We start from the raw sequence: 25275 nt of genomic DNA, 5'->3' as shown, positions 1-25275 counted from the left end.
GTCATTAGAGGATTTGTTGAGAACATGCATACTAGACCACTTGGGTGCTTGGGATGAGGTACTGCCCTTGATAGAGTTCACCTACAACAACAGTTTTCATGCGAGCATCGACATGGCACCGTACGAGGCTCTTTATGGCAGAAGGTATAGGACTCCTCTCTGTTGGTATCAAGATGGGAAGGCAGCGCTTGTTGGACCAGAGTTATTTGGGCAAACTACCGAGAAAGTGAGGATGGTGAGGAACAGAATGCAAGCTTCTCAGAGTAGGCAGAAGGCTTACACTGACCGTAGGAGGAGACCTTTAGAGTTTGCGGCTGGGGATCATGCGTTCTTGAGGGTGACCCGAACCACGGGCGTGGGAAGGGCTCTCTACTAAAAAAAGCTTTCGCCCAAGTTTCTTGGTCCCTATCAGATCACGAGGAGGATTGGGTCGGTGGCTTACGAGGTAGCTTTACCCCCTTAGTTGGCAAACCTTCATCCGGTGTTTCACGTCTCACAGCTGAGAAAGTATGTGTTCGATCCAGCTCATGTATTGGAAGCCGAGGATATACAGATCAGAGAGGACCTCACGGTGGAAGTGCCACCTATTGCTTTAGAGGATAGCAAAGTTGAGGAACGCCGAGGAAAAGCAGTCAATCTTGTCAAAGTCATCTGGGATCGGAGGATAGATGATTTGACTTGGGAGTTGGAGGAGGATATGAGGAAATCACACCCACATCTGTTTACCTAGTAAGTTGTCATTTTTCGAGGTCGAAAATTTTTGTTTTTGGGGGGAATGTAAGGCCCAATTGTTTCTGCCCCTTTATTTTATAGGTTGTCCAATCTTATGGGACTAAGGGGGGTTGGCCCAATTCGATTTCTGACCTAAAATGCCCAAACCCTAACTTGTGCTCACTTTTCATAAAAATAGATCCCTCACTTTTCTTTGAGCTGCTGCTGCCGCCTCTGCTAGGGTTCCATAGTGTGTCCAGTCTCACGTTCAACTTGATCGTTTTGGTTCACGTAAGTAATCCCAACCCACACTTTTCTATCTCTGGTCCTGTTTCCGTGTGTAGTGTTAGAGCTTCGGTATTAAACACCCTCTGTTCATTTTTACAACTCCGTAATCTTCTCCTAGGGTTGTGGTGTTCCGTTGTTCGGTGTCGAGGTCTTAAAACTAGCTCATTCCAAGTCTATTTCTTGTTTTGTATTAGTATGGTGCCTTTGTGAAATGTTAAATGCATGCATACTGTTGTTTGGGGTCTGGTTGGATGACTATGCAGGGTGATCAGTGACGAGACCTGTCTGTCTCGCCCAGGCAACCGGGCCTCGCCCAGGCGAGACTTGCAGAGACAGACCCAAACTCGCGCTCGAGCTCTCGCTCAGGCGGAGAGCTTTCGTTTGAGCGAGACACTATCTCGCTCAGGCCAAAGAGGCTCGCCTAAGCGAGGACGAGTGGGGGTTTGAGGTTTGTGCTGTAGGCATAGCTTATGCGAGGAATCCTTTCTTTTGAGCGAGGGAAATGCTCCCCCAGGCGGGTAGGTGCTCGCTTAAGCGAGAATCCGTGGGCCTCGCAGGGTTCCCTAATGACAGTCTCACCTAAGCGAGACCCTGTGGCTTGAGCGAGACTGGCACGAGATTTCTTTATGCAATTATACCTTTTATGTTGTTGGGGCCTTAATTGTATGTTTGGCTTGTTATGCTTTACCTTGGGTATGAACTGTATGAATTGAGTGACCTTGTATGAGGGAGAGGGAATTATGATTCATGAGTTTTAATATGAGTTGAGCATGTTGATTGTATGAGGTGATTCATGGAATTTGAAACGATGGGTATGGTATGGCTTTGACATGAGATATGAGGGAATGTGGATCAATGAATGTGGCATGGTGTTGGTAGGGAATACACTCCTACATTGGTAATTTGTGAAGGATGAGTGGGATGGATTCAATATGAAACACAAGTGAGAATGGAATTGTGAAGGTTGACGTGATATATATAAATATATGTATATACCTGTGCATGTTAAATAGTATTGGTTTGATTATGATTGGTATGTGTCAGTGTGTAATTCCTTGGAGCCTCTAAGTGAGACTTACAGGGTCGCACTTCAGTGGTCGAGACGTAATTCCATGGCTCCTGTTAGTGGGTGATCATGGTGGTGCCCCATCTTTTGGGGCCACAGCCCATTTATTTGCGGTCCTTTACACTTCCAACTTCATTTCAGTTAAATTTCTGTATCTGTTTAGTTTGATATCGTTGTATGCCTTGGTTTATCGTAAGGCGGATTGTGGAAACTCTAAGACTGCGCTACTTACTATTTTGTTGTGACATTTCCTTCGATTACGGCTATTAATTAAATGGGGTGTTACAGAAACATTGAGAAGTATTCAACCATAAATACATATTTAAAAAAAATTAAATTAAAAATAGAAAAGATTATTATTTTTTATTAAATTTGATAACATTTTAAATGTTCTAATTGAAATATTGTACTACAAGAAAGTCCTAATTACTTATGATTGAATAATTATTTAAAAGAAATTATTATAGAGGTGATTAAGCGTATATATTAGTTTTTAAAATGCTATATTTGATTTGTTCATTGTTAGGCTACGTCAATAATGTTTTAACCTAATTGTACTTCAATTGTGGTAAGTTAGATTACAACACATTCTTTTCAAATGTTAAAAAAGAAAAACAAAGTGGTGTATCATTTCATTTAAATTTTTATTTTTTATTACTTGAAAATAATTTGTAATTTTATCGATAATTAAGAAAATATTATTATAATAATGGTTGTGGTAATCATAATATATAAAACATATTCATAAAATAAAATAAAAAATACCAAATTTGATGTATCATTTAATTTAATTTTTTAATGTTTATTACTTGACGTTATTGCATTACATTGATTGAATTTAATGTTCTAGTTATATCTTTTATCTTTTTACATCTTTAAAAGAATAACTTGTTATATCTTGAAAGAAAAAGAAAATCTTTTATCATAAAAACATAATTTGATAAGTTTTAAATGATTTTTCATTGAAATTTTGTGCCATAGAAAAAAAAAAGGTAATAAAATATTACTAAAGTATCATTTTCTAAAATTTAAAAAATAGAATTAACTAAAAAGCTTATAGTATAATTATATTTCAAAAACGAGAAATATTTAAAAATAGATAAATATTTTAAGAATATTTTAAACTAAAAAATAAAAATAACATCAAGTTGTCTAAAATCTTAAGGGAGAAGTATTAAAAAAATAGAAAATTTAAAAATCTTAAAATAGAATTATATTAAAAAATGAGAAAAAAATTAAAAAATACAGAAGCATTTTCAAAGTATTTTAAATTCAAAATAAAGAAAAAGTATCTTTTTTAATTGTTTTGATAAATTTTTTTAGTTTCATAATTGAAATATAATATAACAAAAAAAAATAAAATAATGAAATATTAGTAAAATTATCATTGTCTAAAAATTAAAAAATATAAATATATAGAAACATTGAGAAATATTCAACTATAAATACATATTTAAAAAGGCATTTTAAATTGAAAATAGAAAAGATTATTATTTTTTATTAAATTTGATAACATTTTAAGTTTTCTAATTGAAATATTGTACTACAAGAAAATTCTAATTACTTAAAACTCACCAATTATTTAAAAGAAATTACTGTAGAGGTGGTTAAGCGTATATATTAGTTTTTAAAATGCTATATTTGATTTGTTCATTGTTAGGTAGGTCAATAATGTTTTAACCTAATTGTACTTCAATTGTGGTAAGTTAGATTATAACACATTCTTTTCAACTGTTAAAAAAGAAGAACATTGTGGTGTATCATTTCATTTAAATTTTTATTTTTTATTACTTGAAAATAATTTGTAATTTTATCGATAATTAAGAAAATATTATACAATAAAATATTATTATAATAATGGTTGTGGTAATCATAATATATTAAACCTATTCATAAAGTCAACTAAAGTTGATTCAACTAAGTCAACTTTGGGAATCAAAAATAACAAACACAAATGAAAGGGATGAAGAATTAGTGAACTTCCTTTCTAGACATGCTTAGTCTTCTTAAGCATGTGCCTCCATCCTTGGTTGGGGTCAATCCTTCATCAGCTTATGAGTGGCGTGCTTCTTCCATGCTTCATCTTCTATGCTTTCCATTTTTAATGTTTCTTCTTTCATTTTTGTTCTTTAAGTGTTGTTAATGCCGTGTGAGTTTAAGCTTGAATCCAACTCTCCTCCTCCTTTCATGAGCTTGAGAAATGAACCTTCACAACTAGATAGCTTGCTATCTTAATGTCCAGTGGGAATTTTCAAAAAGTTTTCTTAAACAACTTCACCATATTCATAACTCTAAAACAAAACAAGATAATCCTTCATCAAAACTGCATCAACATGGCGCATTAGTCATCCTCCATTTGGCCCATACACAATTCACATCATACCCTCCTTCTTCGAGAAGTTCGTCCCGAATCTTAAGACTTTATTTTTCTACTAGTTTTAGTATAAGTTTATTGTGATCTTGTGAAGGACTTTATTTTTCCACAACTTGAAACTAATTCTCTTCCTCCAGGATCAAATTCAACTTGAATATATTCATCTTTGTTCCTTTCCAATGGTTGCAATCTGTGGAGCACTTTTCTTGTCAACCCTACCCCACCTTGATATGTAACAATAAATAATTTCACGCGTTGTGTTTGACGAATTTGCTTCTCATCAACGTACCAAATGCATAATAAAGCACTATCAACAAGCTTTCCTTTCAAACTTGGAAGTTGGTGTGTTTCATTCACTTGCTTATCCTTTTGTTCCTGTTAAATGACATCACAAACTGTAGAAGAAAAAACATTGACAAATAAACTCTCCATCATATTTTTCTCTACTTCCATTTCCTTTTCTTCATTTTCCTTCCTCCTGCAGTTTTTATTGCTTCTTTTTCTATTCTTTCTTTTTCTATTTTCTCCTTCAGCCTACGTTGATCCTTACTAACTTGTCTTGGTGTCATAAATTTCAACTTCATTTTATGTCCCTCATGCCTCAAATAAAGGGAGCGTTCATCAGCATTGAGTGTTTTAAAAGGAAGCCATGTCAATCCCAAAAGAAGACGACAAGAGTCCATGGGAGCAAAATCACATAATACTTCTTTCACACATTGTCCTGTGCTGAATTTGATTCATGCTTGATTCGGATGAAAGAATGTTGGTAACTTCAGTTTCTCCACCGATCTTTTGCTCACAACATTATTGTCCCTTTCGTAATCGAATGCAACTAAACATGGATAGCCTTCGATTAAACACCTTGTATAATAAACTTTCGTTCCTATTCCAAATTTAGATAGCCAGACTCTAAATACCAAATGATGTGAATCCAGAGGGTTGTATTCGTTTTACTGATCTATCAAGGTTGGAATGTTAATAAGCAAGAAATTGGAGAAATTATTTTAAATGAGGAAATGGAAACATATAAGAAGATGGAGCGAAAATTTATGGACATCACACTTCCAAGAGTGGAAGATAAGCCTAAGAGTTTAAACACACAAAGGGAGAAAGGACCTTTGATAAAACTCAAGGATTCTTGAATCACTCAAGAACATAGGATAATCACTCTCACTAAGATAGAAGAGATGAAACTCTTATATTTTCTGAATAAAATTGAACTTGCTTTCATTGATGAAAATGGTTCAGCTTATATAGGAGCTTTAACCATCAGAATTACAAAAGACACGTAAATTTCAGTTACAACCCACTAAGCTATTAATGATCCACTCAAGCAAATAATGATCCACTACTTAATGGTTCATTGTAACTAAAATTAAGGCTACAAAAAGTCATCCACAAACTTTCATCAAAGGTCCTTTTGATCTTCCAAAGGCTGGTTCTTAAGTTGGCATGTGAACCCTTATTACAACATGAAAATAAAGCCAAACTGAAGCCCATTAATTAGTTATCCTCTATTTGGCCCATACGCAATTCACATCATACCCTCCTTCTTCGAGAAGTTTGTCCTGAATCTTTAGACTTTATTTTTCTACTAGTTGTAGTATAAGTTTATTGTGATCTTGTGAAAGACTTTATTTTTCCACAACTTGAAACTAATTCTCTTCCTCCAAGATCCAACTTGAATATATTCATCTTTGTTCCTTTCCGATGGTTGCAATCCATGGAGCACTTTTCTTGCCAACCCTACCCCACCTTGATATGTAACAAGAAATAATTTCATGCGTTGTGTTTGACGAATTTGTTTCTCATCAATTGACCAAATGCATAATAAAGCACTATGAACAAGCTTTCCTTTCAAACATGGAAGTTGGTGTGTTTCATTCACTTGCTTATCCTTTTGTTCCTGTAAAATGACATCACAAACTGTAGAAGAAAAAACATTGACAAATAAACTCTCCATCATATTTTTCTCTACTTCCATTTCTTTTTCTTCATTTTCCTTCCTCCTGCAGTTTTTATTGCTTCTTTTTCTATTTTCTCCTTCAGCCTACGTTGATCCTTACTGACTTGTCTTGGTGTCAGAAATTTCAACTTCATTTTATGTTCCTCATGCCTCAAATAAAGGGAACGTTCATTAGCATTGAGTGTTTTAAAACGAAGCCATGTCAATCCTAAAAGAAGACGACAAGAGTCCATGGGAGCATATCATGTAATACTTCTTTCACACATGGCCATGTACTGAATTTGATCCATGCTTGATTCGGATGAAAGATTGTTGGTAACTTGAGTTTCTCCACCGATCTTTGGCTCACAACATTGTTGTCGCTTCCGTAATCGAATGCAACTAAAACTGGATGGCCTTCGATTAAACACCTTGTATAATAAACTTTCGTTCCTATTCCAAATCTAGATAGCCATGCCCTGAATACCAAATGATGTGAATCCAGAGGGTTGGATTCATTTTACTGATCTATCAAGGTTGGCATGCTATTAAGCAAGAAATTTGAGAAATTATCTAAAACGGGAAAATGAAAACATATAAGAAGATGGAGCGAAAATTGTTGGACATCACACTTCAAAGAGTGGAGGATAAGCCTAAGAAACACACAAAGGAAGAAAGGACCTTTGATAAAACTCATGGATTCTTGAATCACTCAAGAACATGGGAGAATCACTCTCACTAAGATATAGAAAGAAGATAAGAAAAAATATTAATAACATCAAGTTTTCTAAAAATCTTAAGTGAGAAATATTAAAAAATAGAAAATTTAAAAATCTTATGATAGAATTATATTAAAAAATGAGAAAAATTTAAAATACATAAGCATTTTCAAAGTATTTTAAATTCAAAATAAAGAAAAAGTATCGTTTTTAATTGTTTTGATAAATTTTTTTAGTTTCATAATTGAAATATAATATAATAAAAAAATAAGATAATGAAATATTAGTAAAATTATCATTGTCTAAAAAATAAAAAATATAAATATATAGAAACATTGAGAAATATTCAACCATAAATACATATTTAAAAAAACATTTTAAATTAAAAATAGAAAAGATTATTATTTTTTATTAAATTTGATAACATTTTAAGTTTTCTAATTGAAATATTGTACTACAAGAAAGTCCTAATTACTTATGACTGACCAATTATTTAAAAGAAATTACTGTAGAGGTGGTTAAGCGTATATATTAGTTTTTAAAATGTTATATTTGATTTGTTCATTGTTAGGCTACGTCAATAATTGTTTAACCTAATTGTACTTCAATTGTGGTAAATTAGATTATAACACATTCTTTTCAATTGTTAAAAAAAGAAGAACAAAGTGGTGTATCATTTCATTTAAATTTTTATTATTTATTACTCGAAAATAATTTATAATTTTATTGATAATTAAGAAAAAATTATATAATAAAATATTATTATAATAAAGGTTGTGCTAATCATAATATATAAAACTTATTCATAAAATAAAATAAAAAATACCAAATGGGATATATCATTTAATTAAAAATACAAAAAATAATAATAATAATAATTATTATTATTATATTAATATTAATACTAATACTAATTATTATTTTTTAAATTTAAATGATTATTTATAATAAAAAAACTATATTTTAGTTTTATTATTTTACTAATTTTAGTAACTACTTTTTTGGATTCAACTAATTAGTCAGATGTAAAGACAAACTAACAACAAAGCAAATAAAAATGCAAGTAATTAAAATATAATCTTGTAGTATATAAAAGTAAAATGTGTATCTAAATACTACAATCCAAATAATAAAAATGTAAGTAATTAAAGTATAATCTTGTGTCAAAATTGAAATAATAGTAATAATACTGATATTATTTATGATAAATATAATACTAATAACCGTAAATAATAATAATAATAGTAATAATAATAATAATTTTATTAATAATAATATCATTAAAACTCATAATAATAATATTATTAGTAATAATAAATTTTTCTAGTTTTTTTCATAATATATAAAATGATTAATATATTATATATTGATATTATAAGTAAAAATATACTAATATTTTTACTTCCACTAATATTATCAATAAATTTAATAATAACAACAATCATATATAAACATAATATTAATATATTATACGTTAATATTGTTGATAATACTAATAATAATAATAATAATAATAATAATAATAATAATAATAATAATAATAATTTTACTATTACTAATAATGTTAATAATTTTTATAATAACAAAATATAAAAATAATAATACTAATAGTAATATTAATAATTTCACTACTAATTGAAGTATTAATTTTCGTATATTATAGTTAATAATTTTTGTAATTACTTTTTTATTAATAATAATAATAATATATAATAATAATGTTAATAATACCAATAATAATATATAATAGTAACATATAATAATAATAATAATAATTATTATTATTATTATTATTATTATTATATTAATATTGGTTATAATTTTATTACAATCACTACAATTAATATTTACAATAATAATATTATAAATAATTATAAATAATAATACTTATAAAAATATTACAAATAATAATATTACTTATAGTTGAAATCATAAATAAATGAAAAAAGAAAACAAATTAGTTTTCGTAGGATTTGAACCAGGATCCTTTTATTACATTGTTTTAAAATGACGAAAAAACTAAATTTTATGACACTTGTCAATAAAAGAAAATGAGTAATGTAGTAATTGGTGGTATCTTTTCTTAATGTGTAATAGAATGTACTTCAATTGTGGTAAGTTAGATTATAACACATTCTTTTCAATTGTTAAAATAGAAGAAAAAAGTGGTGTATCATTTCATTTTAATTTTAATTTTTTATTACTTGAAAATAATTTGTAATTTTATTGATAATTAAGAAAATATTATAGAATAAAATATTATTATAATAATGGTTGTGGTAATCATAATATATAAAACTTATTCATAAAATAAAATAAAAAAATATCAAATTGGATGTATCATTTAATTTAATTTTTCAATGTTTATTACTTGACGTTATTACATTACATTGATTGAATTTTATGTTCTAGTTATATCTATCTTTTTACATATTGAAAAGAATAACTTGTTATATCTTGAAAGAAAAAGAAAATCTTTTATCTTAAAAACACAATTTGATACAAATTTAAATTGTTTTAATTGAAATCTTGTGATATAGAAAGAAGATAAGAAAAAATATTAATAACATCAAGTTTTATAAAAATCTTTAGGGAGAAATATTAAAAAAATAGAAAATTTAAAAATCTTATAATAGAATTATATTAAAAAATGAGAAAAAATTAAAAAAATACAGAAGACTTTTCTAAGTATTTTAAATTCAAAATGAAGAAAAAGTATCTTTTTTAATTGTTTTGAGAAATTTTTTTAGTTTCATAATTGAAATATAATATAATAAAAAAAATAAGATAATGAAATATTAGTAAAATTATCATTGTCTAAAAAATAAAAAATATAAATATATAGAAACATTGAGAAATATTCAACCATAAATACATATTTAAAAAAGCATATTAAATTAAAAATAGAAAAGATTATTATTTTTTATTAAATTTGATAACATTTTAAGTTTTCTAATTGAAATATTGTACTACAAGAAAGTCCTAATTACTTATGACTGACCAATTATTTGAAAGAAATTACTGTAAAGGTGGTTATGCGTATATATTAGTTTTAAAAATGCTATATTTGATTTGTTCATTATTAGGTTACGTCAATAATTTTTTAACCTAATTGTACTTCAATTGTGGTAAGTTAGATTATAACATATTCTTTTCAATTTTTAAAAAAGAAGAACAAAGTGGTGTATCATTTAATTTAAATTTTTATTTTTTATTACTTGAAAATAATTTGTAATTTTATTGATAATTAAGAAAATATTATAGAATAAAATATTATTATAATAATTGTTGGGGTAATCATAATATATAAAACTTATTCATAAAATAAAATAAAATAAAAAATACCAAATTGGATGTATCATTTAATTTAATTTTTCATTGTTTATTACTTGACGTTATTGCATTACGTTGATTCAATTTTATGTTCTAGTTATATGTTTTATCTTTTTACATCTTTAAAAGAATAACTTGTTATATCTTGAAAGAAAAAGAAATTTTTTTATCTTAAAAAAATAATATGATAAGTTTTAAATGATTTTTAATTGAAATCTTGTGCTATAGAAAAAAAAGTTAATAAAATATTACTAAAGTATCATTTTCTAAAATTTAAAAAATAGAATTAACTAAAAAGCTTATAGTATAATTATATTTCAAAAACGAGAAATATTTAAAAACAGATAAATATTTTTAAAATATTTTAAACTAAAAAATAAAAATAAAAAAGTTACCTTTTTTTATTTTATTGGATATAAAGTTAAATTTTTTTAGTTGAAATCTTGTGATATAGAAAGAAGATAAGAAAAAATATTAAGAACATCAAGTTTTCTAAAAATCTTAAGGGAGAAATATTAAAAAAATAGAAAATTTAAAAATCTTATAATAGAATTATATTAAAAAATGAGAAAAAAAATAAAAAATACAGAAGCATTTTCAAAGTATTTTAAATTCAAAATAAAGAAAAAGTATCTTTTTTAATTGTTTTGATAAAAAATTTTAGTTTCATAATTGAAATATAATATAATAAAAAAATAAGATAATGAAATATTAGTAAAATTATCATTGTCTAAAAAATAAAAAATATAAATATGTAGAAACATTTGGAAATATTCAACCATAAATACATATTTAAAAAAGCATTTTAAATTAAATATAGAAAAGATTATTATTTTTTATTAAATTTGATAACATTTTAAGTTTTCTAATTGAAATATTGTACTATAAGAAAGTCCTAATTACTTATGACTGACAATATTTAAAAAAAATTACTGTAGAGGTGGTTAAGCGTATATATTAGTTTTTAAAATGCTATATTTGATTTGTTCATTGTTAGGCTACGCCAATAATTTTTTAACCTAATTGTACTTCAATTGTGGTAAGTTTGATTATAACACTTCTTTTCAATTGTTAAAAAAGAAGAACAAAGTGTGTATAATTTCATTTAAACTTTTATTTTTTATTACTTGAAAATAATTTGTAATTTTATTGATAATTAAGAAAATATTATACAATAAAATATTATTATAATAATGGTTGCGGTAATCATAATATATAAAACTTATTCATAAAATAAAATAAAAAATACCACATTGGATGTATCATTTAATTTAATTTTTCAATGTTTATTACTTGACGTTATTGCATTACATTGATTGAATTTAATGTTCTAGTTATATCTTTTATCTTTTTACATCTTTAAAAGAATAACTTGTTATATCTTGAAAGAAAAAGAAAATATTTTATCTTAAAAACATAATTTCATAAGTTTTAAATGATTTTTAATTAAAATCTTGTGCTATAGAAAAAAAAGTTAATAAAAATTTCTAAAGTATCATTTTCTAAAATTTAAAAAATAGAATTAAATAATATTTAAAAATAGATAAATATTTTAAAAATATTTTAAACTAAAAAATAAAAATAAAAAAGTTACTTTTTTTATTTTATTTTATTGGATAAAAATTTAAATTGTTTAAATTGAAATCTTGTGATATAGAAAGAAGATAAGAAAAAATATTAATAACATCAAGTTTTCTAAAAATCTTAAGGGAGAAATATTAAAAATATAGAAAATTTAAAAATCTTATAATAGAATTGTATTAAAAAATGAGAAAAAAATTAAAAAATACAGAAGCATTTTAAAAGTATTTTAAATTCAAAATAAAGAAAAAGTATCTTTTTTAATTGTTTTGATTAATTTTTTGAGCTTCATAATTGAAATATAATATAATAAAAATATAAGATAATGAAATATTAGTAAAATTATCATTGTTTAAAAAATAAAAAATAAAAATATATAGAAACTGTAAGGCCCAATTGTTTCTGCCCCATTATTTTATAGGCTGTCCAATCTTATGGGCCTAAGGGGGGTTTGGCCCAATTTGATTTCTGACCTAAAGTGCCCAAACCCTAACATTTGCTCACTTTTCGTAAAAACATATCCCTCACTTTTCTTTGAGGTGCTGCTGCCGCCTTTGCTAGGGTTCCATAGTGTTCCTAGTCTCACGTTCAACTTGACCGTTTTGGCTCACGTAAGTACTCCCAACCTACACTGTTCGATCTTTGGTCTTGTTTCCGTGTGTAGTGTTAGAGCTTCAGTATTAACACCCTTTGTTCGTTTTTACAGCTCCGTAATCTTCTCCTAGGGTTGTGGTGTTTCGTTGTTCGGTGTCGAGGTCTTAAAACTAGCTCATTCCAGGTAAGGGAAGCTAGGGATTTTCGTTCAAGTCTGTTTCTTGTATGGGTTTTTCGTTCAAGGCATAAAACAAGTGTACCTATGTACCTTTGGTCTCCTTTGTTTTTAGCACACTTTGGCCACTTTTTGGAGACATATGAGACACATTCTTTGTCTCGTTTTGTGCTAGAACGAAATTAGCCTTGCACACACCATAGTTGGCTCTTTTGTCTCTCATTTTTGTAACCTTATTTGACCTAGTTTCTAGAAGCTAGGGTTAGGTTTTGTAGAGACATCCTTAGGTGTCTTTTATTTGCATAGAGGCCCTTAAACTCTTCTATATAAGGGGTGCTCCTAGACATGTAAAAGGGTTGAAGATTTTGAAGTAAAAACACTCTTGTGTCTCAACCATTTGTGAGAGTTTCCTCCCTTGGGAGTGAAACTTTTAAGCCTTATCTTGCATAGCAAGTGGCGGCACACATCCACTCATCTTCAAGGTTGCCATGGCTTCTAGCCTAGCCTTGTAGTGGCGTGCTTCTCACATTTTTACCATTTCTTTCCTTTCCATTTTATGTTTTCTTCTTCCTTTAATTGTTCTTGGTTTTCTATGATTTATGTGCTTTCCATTTCCTTTTCATTTTGAATCAATTCATCATCTTCTTCTCTTGAGCTTTGTGAAAGGAACCTTCACATCTAGATAGCTTGCTATCTTAATGTCCAGTGGGGATTTCACTTAGCTTTCTTAATCAACTCACACCATATTCAATAATCTTAAAAAGGAACAAGATAATCCTTCATCATTTGGTATCTAGAGCTTTGGTTGTCCTTGAATATGCTGTTTTCATGTTCTAACCTTGTCTTGTGTATCTATCTTTGAATGGTCCACATAAAAACAATGTTGGCAGAAACTGTTCACGATTTTAATAGATTAAACTGCACCTGCTCAGTGGTCCAAAAATTACGTTCTTGATGTCCAAAGAAAGCTCTGTTAGTATAGTTTTTAACAAAAAAAGAACCAATGCATTTGGAGTTCTGTGCAGAGAGTTATGATTGAAATAGTGAGCAAAGGTCAGAGCTGCCGAGATCACCGCGAATCAATGTTTTTCAGGTTATGTTGGGCAGTTTTTGCTACTATTTTTGTTACTCTTCTTACTCCTAAATGTGGTTGGATAACATGTCTTTGGATGGTTAGTCTTTGAGCCTCAAATCCATGAGTTTAAATGCATGATAGCTACATGTTTGTGTCTTTGTGTATGCCATGTTGAGTCTTTAAATGTGTCTAACTTTTGCTTGAGTCATATGTCATATGCTTCTTTGAGTTTTCTTATTCTTGTTTCTAAGTATTTGAGCTATTGCATGAGATCTATGCCTTTTGTTGTAGCATGCTCCTTGAAATTGATTTTGACCTAATTTTGAGGAACTAAGTGTTCAAGACACCCTAAAACATCCTTCTCATCATTTTAAGTACCTAGTTTTGAAAAGAAAAAGTGTTTTCAAGACCAAAAACAATTTGGCCGAGAGCTAATGTGTTGCTTGGTGAATCCATTTGGCCATTTTTACTAGGTGTTATGCTACCAAATTTTATACTTGGATTTTGGGTGATATTGGCAAATTAGTTCAATGCTTTAACTTGGTTATGATCTTTCTTGGTGTATGCATAATTTGAGGTATAATCTTGGCTTGTTCAAATGCTTTCCATAGAGTCTTTAAAAGTGTTTTTCATTGCTTTAGTCTTGTTCAAGTTTTGTCTTTAAAACAAAATTTCCTTAGAAGTTAAACTTTCTTGTTTTTGTGCTTTTCTTGCTTGTCACTAGGTGTTCTTTTGTTGTGTCTTAGTAGTTTTCTTTTCTTGAAACTCTTGGGATGTTGTGGCCGAATCACTTGTCTTGCATTTGAAGGTTTTGAACAAGTTTTAAAAGTGTTTGCTTCACTCCTTTGGTGGATTTTGAGTGCTAGCCTTGCCTTGTTACTTTGGGAGAGTGATCTAAACACTTGGGTTACATTTGGGTTGGATTTGGTCTCGGTTTTCATGTTGTCTAACCCCTAATCCATTTATTTTGCCTCGAATTTGAGTGTTTTTGTTGCAGGAATCATGGCAAGTTCATCAAATGCACCTACACCAAACAAAAACAATACATTGATGAGATTGCTTCGGGATTTGGAGTTGTCTAGGAAGGAGGCCTTTGAACAATTGAGAAAGGACAAGGAGCAAAGTGACCTAAGAATCCAAGAGCACATTCAAAGGCTTGAAGCTAAGGAGCAAGAAAGAGAGGCTAGGAAAAGAGGGCATTCTAGGCGCAAACCATCACAAGAGAAGCAAACTCCAAAGATTCCTAAGTTCAAAGGAGAAAATGACCCAAACATCTACATTGAGTGGGAACAAAAAGTGGACCAAATTTTTACCATTCATGTAGTTAGTCACCAAAAGCAAGTAGATTTGGTAGTCTTAGAGTTTGAGGATTATGCCATGACTTGGTGGCATCAATTATGTATGGACAATATTAACCAAGAGTCACTCGCGACTTCTTGGAGGGACCTTAAAAATTTGATGCACGCTAGATTTGTTCCTTCCTACTATAGGAGGGAGACTCTTTTGAAGCTCCAAAGGCTTCAACAAGGGTCCATGTGTGTGGATGAATATTACAAGTTAATGGAGTCCATGCTTCTAAAAGTAGGACTCCAATTTGAAAGTGAAGAGGAAAAGGTAGCTAGATTTGTGAGTGGGTTAAGGAGGGACATACAAGATTTAGTAAAGTTATATGAGTACTCCTCTCTTGACAAAGTTTTACATTTGGCCATCAAAGTTGAAACTCAATTGCAAAAGAAAAAAGAGGCCAAGAGGAGTGGTTCATACAATGACTACTATTCTAGTACTTGGAAAGATAAAGAAAGAAAACATGATAAATCACCACTCAAGAGTTCCCAAGACCCACCTCTTAGGACTAATTCGTCTAGGTCTTCTAATGAAAATCCTAATTCTTCTCAAGGTACAAGGACAAGTTCTATAAAATGTTTTAAGTGTTTGGGATATGGGCACATGTCTTCAAATTGTCCCACCAAAAGAACCATGGCCTTAAACCTTAAAAAAGAAGTAGAGAGTGAATATTCTTCTCCTCCTTCCCCCAAAAGTACTTCTTCCCACACTTCTTCTTCAAGTGAAAGGATTAAACCCCTTGAAGGTGGATTGTTAATGATAAGGCACCAATTAAGACAAGTTTCCAAGGAACTTGACCCTTCTCAAAGACAAAACCTCTTTCATTCAAGGTGTCATATCAAAGACAAACTATGTCCCCTCCTCATAGATAATGGAAGTTGTGTAAATGTGGCTAGCACAAGGGTTGTGGACAAGCTTGGCTTGAAAACTATCCCTCATGCCAAGCCCTACAAGATATCATGGCTTAAGAAAGAAGACATTAAAGTAACTCAACAAGTCCTCATTAACTTTTCAATTGGAAATTTTAAAGATGAGGTGTTATGTGATGTTGTGCCTATGGAAGAAACTCATATTTTGTTAGGTAGGCCATGGCAATTTGATAGAAAAGTCTTTTATGATGGCCATGCTAACACCTATGCTTTCTCCTTCCAAGGCAAGAAGTTCACACTCCTACCTCTATCACCCAATCAAGCAAATGAGGACCAAAATAAAGTGAAAGATAAGAGAAAAGATGAAAAAGAAAAAGAGCAAGTTACCTCCAAAGTGTTACTTGCCTCTAAAAAAAGCTTTCCAAAGCAAGATGGACATCACCATTCTTTCTTCTCTTGCAAGGCTCAAAAGGAAGACCCAATGCGCAAGCATGAGAAGAAGAATGGTCTAAAAAAGAGGGATGGCCTAACCAAAGCTAGGGGTAGTACCCTTAGAAAAGATGGAACAAGAGCTCATAAAAGGGAGGCGCAAAACCTTCCCCAAATCAAGTCAAGCTCCATCTACAAAGGCTTAAAGAATTTGTGGTCAAATTCTCTCCAATAAGGGGAGGATGATGAAGGATTGACCCCAACCAAGGATGAAGGCACATGCTTAAGAAGACTAAGCATGTTTAAAAAGGAAGTTCACTAATCCTTCATCCATTTCATTTGTGTTTGTTATTTTTGATTCCCTAAGTTGACTTAGTTGAATCAACTTTAGTTGACTTGTTGACCTTTGATTAGGTTTGACTTGTTGACTATAGTTGACTTGACCTAAGCCAACATGCTAATCTATGTTTATTTTCTTTGTAGGTTAATTAGGAGTAAGAAAGCAATGCTAGGTGGCGCATGATGATTGGGGAGCATAAATGATGTGGATGAGAGAGTAAAGCAAAGGCATAAAACAAGTGTACCTATGTACCTTTGGTCTCCTTTGTTTTTAGCACACTTTGGCCACTTTTTGGAGACATATGAGACACATTCTTTGTCTCCTTTTATGCTAGAACGAAATTAGCCTTGCACACACCATAGTTGGCTCTTTTGTCTCTCATTTTTGTAACCTTATTTGACCTAGTTTCTAGAAGCTAGGGTTAGGTTTTTGTAGAGACATCCTTAGGTGTCTTTTATTTGCTTAGAGGCCCTTAAACTCTTCTATATAAGGGGTGCTCCTAGACATGTAAAAGGGTTGAAGATTTTGAAGTAAAAACACTCTTGTGTCTCAACCATTTGTGAGAGTTTCCTCCCTTGGGAGTGAAACTTTTAAGCCTTATCTTGCATAGCAAGTGGCGGCACACATCCACTAATCTTCAAGGTTGCCATGGCTTCTAGCCTAGCCTTGTAGTGGCGTGCTTCTCACATTTTTACCATTTCTTTCCTTTCCATTTTATGTTTTCTTCTTCCTTTAATTGTTCTTGGTTTTCTATGATTTATGTGCTTTCCATTTCCTTTTCATTTTGAATCAATTCATCATCTTCTTCTCTTGAGCTTTGTGAAAGGAACCTTCACATCTAGATAGCTTGCTATCTTAATGTCCAGTGGGGATTTCACTTAGCTTTCTTAATCAACTCACACCATATTCAATAATCTTAAAAAGGAACAAGATAATCCTTCATCATGAAACCTATCTCTTTCTTGTTTTTCCCTTTCCCTTGCAATTATTTCATCTTCCTTCCAACGTAGTAGTGCTCTCAAATCAAAGGCAATTTGTTTCAAACTTATTTCTTCTTCATGGGAAGCACTCATACATTGAGAAGGAGGTTGAGACATTTTTTTTAGAATACTTTGGTCTTTAAAAGAAAATTTCAAAGAAGAAGTAGATAGCAAAAGCTTTTAGTTCTCCTCCAGGAAAGAGAGGTGAATCACTTGGATTGCTTACATACCAAGTCTTTCCTAGCCAAGGGAACTTGAAACTTTTGTACAAAACTTCTTAAATGAAATTAATTCAAAGACTAAGTTGACACACACTAAACTATCAAACAAGAAAATTAAAAACAAGAAAGATTATAAGCTATATGCGGCCTAAGTTTTGGTAGAAGTAGAAGGCACTTGGAACCTTCAAACTTCACCACTAAAAGGTTTCACTAATGTATAGAAGAGGTTCTAGTTAGGAGATGAGATTGAGTACCTAAGACTCCCCCAAGACACCTAACTAGGCCATGAACACAAGAAGGAAAACATTACAATTTTATAACTCAATTTGAATACAATCAAAGTGCACAAAATGTAAAAGGTCTTCTTGGCTTTGTCTTCTTGGCTTGGTCCTCACAAGTGTTTCACTCTTGCACTTCCTCTTGATCTCACCAAAGAGGATTCTCTTTCGGGACTAGGTACTCCACCTCCTAGGATGCTACCTTAGGAAAATTAGATCACCTCCAAAAAGAAGTATGCACCAAATATAGAAACCAAACCAAAAGAGGTCAAGAAATAAAGCAAGAAAAGCACAAAATTATAATTGCTAAACCAAAAGTGAATAATGTCATGACAAACTCAAAGGATTACCAAAGAAATGACAAACTAGAAATAAGGTAAAGAAACAAGATAAGCACTCAAATGAATTACCTAATGAATGGCACTAGATAGCTTGCTATCTTAATGTCCAGTGGGGATTTCACTTAGCTTTCTTAATCAACTCACACCATATTCAATAATCTTAAAAAGAAACAAGATAATCCTTCATCAAAACCTAACCAAGTGATTTTCTGTGAGCTAGTGAACTATGGCACCTCCTCGTAGGACTCCGCAATCCTCTCAGGGTGACGTACCCGATATCGCTAGGGCAATAGAGGCGATGGTGACTGCTATGACGCAGCAAAGCACAGCTATGATGCAGCAGCACGAAGCATCCATGCAGCGACAGACAACATCGCTTGAGCAGCAACAGCTGGTGATGCAGCAGATGGAGGCTGCTAGGGTGGTGCTGAGGAAGTCCACCGGCAGCACATGGAGGCACTCCGCCAGTTGGAGGAGAACAGGGTGGCTGCCCCTGTGTTTGGCTTTGAGCCATGACCACCAGTTAAGGAGTGGAGTCTGGAAGACTTCCTGAAGCATCATCCAGTGAAGTTCAATGGGAAGACTAGCCCAGATGCAACCGATTAGTGGCTGAAGGACCTAGAGAGAATCTTCGACGCGAAGATGTGCCCAACAGATAACAGGTTGGCTTTTACAGTCTATATGCTGACCAGAGAAGCTGAACACTAGTGGATTAGCATGAAATCCATAATGGAGGAGAGGGGAGAACCAGTCACATGGGAGGCCTTCCGGGGGAAGTTCCTCTTGGAATATTTCCCTGACAGCGTCAGATATGCCAAGGAGGTGGAATTCCTCCAGCTCACCCAGGGAGGGAAGTTAGTAGCTGAATATGGTGAGAAGTTCAAACACCTAAGCCATTTCTATACCTTGCCACTCGACTAGGAGTGGAGATGTCGCAAGTTTGAAAATGGACTTCGTGGCGACATTTGCTTGATGGTAGCACCCCTATCCATCAAGGATTTTGCTGCTCTGGTGGAGAAGGCCAGAGTAATGGAGAAGATGAAAAAGGAAGTGGAGGGTCAGAGGCCTTAACAGTCTCATAGGGTAGGGGGACCATCTAGGTCCAAGTCCAGACATGAGGAGCGGAGGTGACCATATAGCAGACCTCACCATCAGCCTCAAGGGTCTAGGAGTTTTTCTCCTCAATAGAGTCGGGTCCAGTGCTATATATGTGGAGGTCCCCACTTGAGGAGTGCTTGCCCACACATGGAAGGTTACCGCAGATGCAACAACTGTGGCAAGGAGGGCCACTTTGGGAAGGACTATCCCACTCTTGTTAGGGCAGCGACACGCCCTCCGGTTCAGACCCCTCACCAGCACCAGCGGTGGGACATAGGCAACAGGCCTCAGGCGACAGGTAGGGTGTATGCCATGATCGGAGCAGAGGCTCAGGCCCAGGTAATCTTGTTATGGGTCGATGCATGATAGCTGGTGAATCTTTGTGTGTATTGTATGATTCTGGAGCGACACACTCTTTTGTGTCAATTGCTTGTGTGGAGCGTCTAGGTCTGCCGGTGTGCGAGCTGTAGTGCAAACTGGTAGTATCTACCCTGGCGTCGGGTCTGGTTAGGACATCGTCCTTGTGTGCTAGGCTTCCGGTGGAGGTAGAAGGACACAGATACAAGGTAAATCTATTCTGCTTACCTCTATAGGAGTTGGAAGTGATCTTAGGGATAGATTGGCTCTTTGCCAAACGCATTCTGATAGATTGTCGTGAGAAGAGATTGTTCTTCCCCGACTTTGAGGAGCTTGAGTTGGTGTCTCTTCAGGGAATGGTGAAGGAGATTCAGGGTGGCGCGCAATGCTTCATAATCTTCGCCCGTATGGATGTAGGGGAGAAGGAGGGAACATCGGTCATACCTGTGGTGCATGAGTTTGAAGACGTATTCCCGGATGAAGTACCAGGGTTGCCTCCCAGTAGAGAGGTGGAATTCTCTATTGATCTAGTACCAAGAACAGGCCCGGTGTCGATGGATCCATATCGCATGGCTCCAACAGAGTTAGTGGAACTTAAGAAACAGACAAAGGAACTGATGGAGAAGCAGTTCATCCGACCCAACACCTCGCCTTGGGGAGCACCGGTGTTGTTGGTGAAGAAGAAGGATGGGAGTTCACGCTTGTGTGTGGACTACAGGCAACTGAACAAGATGATTATCAAGAACAAGTACCCCCTTTCGCGAATTGATGATTTGATGGATCAACTGCATGGGTCGTCAGTGTTCTCCAAGATAGATCTGCGGTCGGGATACCACCAGATTTTGGTGAAAGCAGATGATGTACAGAAGAATGCCTTCCGATCATAGTACGAACATTATGAGTACGTGGTGATGTCGTTTAGTGTGACCAATGCCCCAGCAGTATTCATGGACTATATGAACTGGATCTTCAGACCGTTCCTAGATAAGTTTGTTGTTGTCTTCATTGACGACATCCCTATCTATTCCTGGAGTCGGGAGGAACACGCAGAACACTTAAGGTTGGTGCTCAGTGTCTTGAGGGAGAAGCAACTATATGCCAAGTTGTCTAAGTGCGAGTTTTGGATGGACGAGGTACAATTTTTGGGGCATGTGATATCCGCACAAGGTATAGCTGTGGATCCAGCAAAGGTCGAAGCAGTGGTAAAATGGGAAAGTCCCAAGTCTGCAACAGAAATAAGAAGCTTTGTGGGTCTAGCCGGCTACTATAGGAGATTCATCGAGGGATTCTCCAAGATAGTGGCGCCTTTGACACTGCCTACTTGGAAGGACCCTTCACTTGGACGGACCAGTGTGAGGAGGGCTTTCAAGAGCTAAAGAGAAGGTTGACCAGTGCTCCTATATTGGTGATTCCTGATGTTGGAAAACCCTTTGAGGTTTATTGCGATGCCTCTAACCTTGGGCTCAGCTATGTACTAATGCAAGAGAAAAAGGCAGTGGCGTATGCTTCAAGGCAACTTAAAGTTCATGAGAGAAACTACCCCACTCATGACTTAGAGTTGGCAGCCATAGTTTTTGTTTTGAAGATTTGGAGGCATTACCTCTATGGTTCCCAATTTCGTGTATTCAACGATCATAAGAGTCTCAAGTATTTGTTTGATCAGAAGGAGCTGAACATGAGACAAAGGAGATGGATGGAGTTCCTGAAGGACTATGACTTCGAGCTGCTATATCATCCGGGAAAGGCGAATGTAGTGGCTGATGCATTGAGTAGGAAGACTGTACATACTGCCCATCTTATGATTAAGGAAGTGGAACTACTCGTGAAATTCCGAGATATGAAGCTACAAATGGAGTTAGGGTCTGAGTCCATTAAATGTAGTACCCTAACTATATCTAGTGACTTCTTGAGCTCGGTTAGGGAGAGGCAATTATTGGATGCAAGTTTGAACAAGGTTAGAGAGCAGCTTGGATCGGAGGAGACTAGAGATTTTGCCTTGGGTAATGATGATATCTTGAGATTTCAGGGTAGGATTTGTCTACCTAATGATGCGGAGGTAAAGAAGTTAATTCTTGAGGAAAGGCATAAGAGTCGTCTTAGTCTGCATCCTAGCATGACTAAGATGTACCAGGATCTCAAGGAAAACTTCTGGTGGCAAGGAATGAAGGAAGATGTGGCACAATTTGTATCCGCCTGTCTAACGTGTCAGAAGGCGAAAGTGAAGCACCAGAGACCAGGTGGGATCTTACAGCCCTTAGAGATACTAGTGTGGAAATGGGATAGCATCTCAATGGATTTTGTGACCCATTTGCCACGAACTTTTAGAGGGCATGACACCATCTGGGTGATAGTGGATCGATTGACCAAGAGTGCTCACTTCTTGGCGATGAACTTGAGGATGTCAATGGCCAAGTTGGCCCAGTTGTACATTAAGGAGATAGTAAGGCTTCATGGGGTGCCTTCGAGCATAGTTTCCGACAGAGACCCGCGATTCACGTCTCAGTTTTGGCAGACGCTACAAAATGCTATGGGTAGCAAGCTCACCATGAGTTCAGCTTATCACCCTCAAACCGATGGCCAGTCTGAGAGGACAATTCAATCATTAGAGGATTTGTTAAGAACATGCATACTAGACCACTTGGGTGCTTGGGATGAGGTACTGCCCTTGGTAGAGTTCACCTACAACAACAGTTTTCATGCGAGCATGGCACCGTACGAGGCTCTTTATGGCAGAAGGTATAGGACTCCTCTCTGTTGGTATCAAGATGGGGAGGCAGCGCTTGTTGGACCAGAGTTATTAGGGCAAACTACCGAGAAAGTGAGGATGGTGAGGAACAAAATGCAAGCTTCTCAGAGTAGGCAGAAGGCTTACACTGACCGTAGGAGGAGACCTTTAGAGTTTGCGGCTGGGGATCATGTGTTCTTGAGGGAGACCCGAACCACAGGCGTGGGAAGGGCTCTCTGCTAAAAAAGCTTTCACCCAAGTTTCTTGGTCCCTATCAGATCACGAGGAGGATTGGGTCGGTGGCTTACGAGGTAGCTTTACCCCCTTAGTTGGCAAACCTTCATCCGGTGTTTAACGTCTCAGCTGAGAAAGTATGTGTTCGGTCCAGCTCATGTATTGGAAACCGAGGATATACAGATCAGAGAGGACCTCACGGTGGAAGTGCCACCTATTGCTTTAGAGGATAGCAAAGTTGAGGAACGCCGAGGAAAAGCAGTCAATCTTGTCAAAGTCATCTGGGATCGGAGGATAGATGACTTGACTTGGGAGTTGGAGGAGGATATGAGGAAATCACACCCACATCTGTTTACCTGGTAAGTTGTCATTTTTCGAGGTCGAAAATTTTTGTTTTTGGGGGGAATGTAAGGCCCAATTATTTTTGCCCCTTTATTTTATAGGTTGTCTAATCTTAAGGGCCTAAGGGGGGTTAGCCCAATTCGATTTCTGACCTAAAGTGCCCAAACCCTAACTTGTGCTCACTTTTCATAAAAATAGATCCCTCACTTTTCTTTGAGCTGTTGTTGCCGCCTTTGCTAGGGTTCCATAGTGTGTCCAGTCTCACGTTCAACTTGACCGTTTTGGTTCACGTAAGTAATCCCAACCCACACTTTTCTATCTCTGGTCCTGTTTCCGTGTGTAGTGTTAGAGCTTCGGTATTAAACATCCTCTGTTCATTTTTACAACTCCGTAATCTTCTCCTAGGGCTATGGTGTTCCGCTGTTCGGTGTCGAGGTCTTAAAACTAGCTCATTCCAAGTAAGGGAAGCTAGGGATTTTTGTTCAAGTCTATTTCTTGTATGGGCTGTCACTGTTTTATGTTTTGTATAAGTATGGTGCCTTTGTGAAATGTTAAATGCATGTATATTGTTGTTTAGGGTCTGGTTGGATGACTATGCAGGGTGATCAGTGACGAGACCTGTCTGTCTCGCCCAGGCGAGACTTGCAGAGACAGACCCTGATGAAGGCATGACCACCTCCTTAGAAGCTCCATCAAGAAGGATCACTAGAAGCATGTCTAGAGGGGAGTCTTCTATTCCATCACCTTTATCTTTGTTTTGCATTACTTTAGTTTGAATTCCCTAAGTTGGTTTCTAGTTGATTTATTTTGGTTGACTTGTTGACTTTGATCCAAAGTTGACCTTTGACCAAGATTAGATTAACTTAAACCAACATGTTAATCCTTGTTTGTCTTGTTTTGTAGGTAATTAAGAGAAAGTAGAGCATGGCTAGGTGGCACTTGGTGATTGGAGCACTTGGATGAAGTGGAAGAGAGAGGAAAGCAAAAAGCATAAAGCAAAAGCAAAAGTAGACATGTACCTTGTCTCCTTTTGCCTTTGTGGTTTATGCCTTAGAAGGTCACTTGGTCTCCTTCCTCTTTTGGCCTAGAATCCTCATGGGAATGCCTCCACCAATCATCTCCCTTCACTTGGCCAAGACTCACTCTCACATTAGGTTTAGGGTTTGCTAGTTAATCCTTTTTCATGTTTTTGTATTTGCTAAAGGACCCCTATGAACTCCTATTTAAAGGGTGCTCCTTGTCTTGTAAAAGGGTTGATCATTTTGTTTCTAAACTATTGTGTTTCAACCTTTAAATTTTCGTGAGCTCTCCTTCCTAGAAGTGAACTCACCTTTGCCTTATCTTGCTTGCAAGTGGCGGCACCATCACTCATCTCTAGGGCTTGGTTGGCTTAGATCCCCCCCTATGAGTGGCGTGCTTCTTCCATGCTTCATCTTCTATGCTTTCCATTTTTATTGTTTCTTCTTTCATTTTGCTCTTTAGTGTTGTTATTGCCGTGTGTGTTTAAGCTTGAATCCAACTCTCTTCTTCCTTTCATGAGCTTGAGAAATGAACCTTCACATCTAGATAGCATGCTATCTTAATGTCCAGTGGGAATTTTCAAAAAGCTTTCTTAAACAACTTCACCATATTCATAACTCTAAAAGGAAACAAGATAATCCTTCATCATTTGGTATCTAGAGCTTTGGTTGTCCTTGAATATGGTGTTTTCATGTTCTAACCTTGTTTTGTGTAGCTATCTTTGAATGGTCCACAAAAAAAAACAGTGCTGGCAGCAACGTGTACGTTTTTGAAAAAAATACTGCAGCTAGCTCAGTGGTCCAAAAGTAACGTTCTTTATATCAAAAGAAAGCTCT

At 34.2% G+C, this 25275-nt stretch overlaps 1 protein-coding gene across 1 annotated transcript; it reads left to right on the top strand.

The window, feature by feature from the left end:
• Positions 1–232: 232 nt before the first annotated feature.
• On the top strand, positions 233–730 carry LOC114163560. The gene is made up of 2 exons (XM_028047866.1): positions 233–337; positions 500–730. The coding sequence occupies exons 1-2, from the start codon at positions 233–235 to the stop codon at positions 728–730; spliced, it is 336 nt and encodes a 111-aa protein (XP_027903667.1).
• The last annotated feature ends 24545 nt before the right edge of the window (positions 731–25275 follow it).

This window comes from Vigna unguiculata, chromosome 9 (genome assembly GCF_004118075.2).
Source record: "Vigna unguiculata cultivar IT97K-499-35 chromosome 9, ASM411807v1, whole genome shotgun sequence".
Lineage (NCBI taxonomy): Eukaryota > Viridiplantae > Streptophyta > Magnoliopsida > Fabales > Fabaceae > Vigna > Vigna unguiculata.
This window is presented reverse-complemented; position numbering and strand designations above follow the sequence as displayed.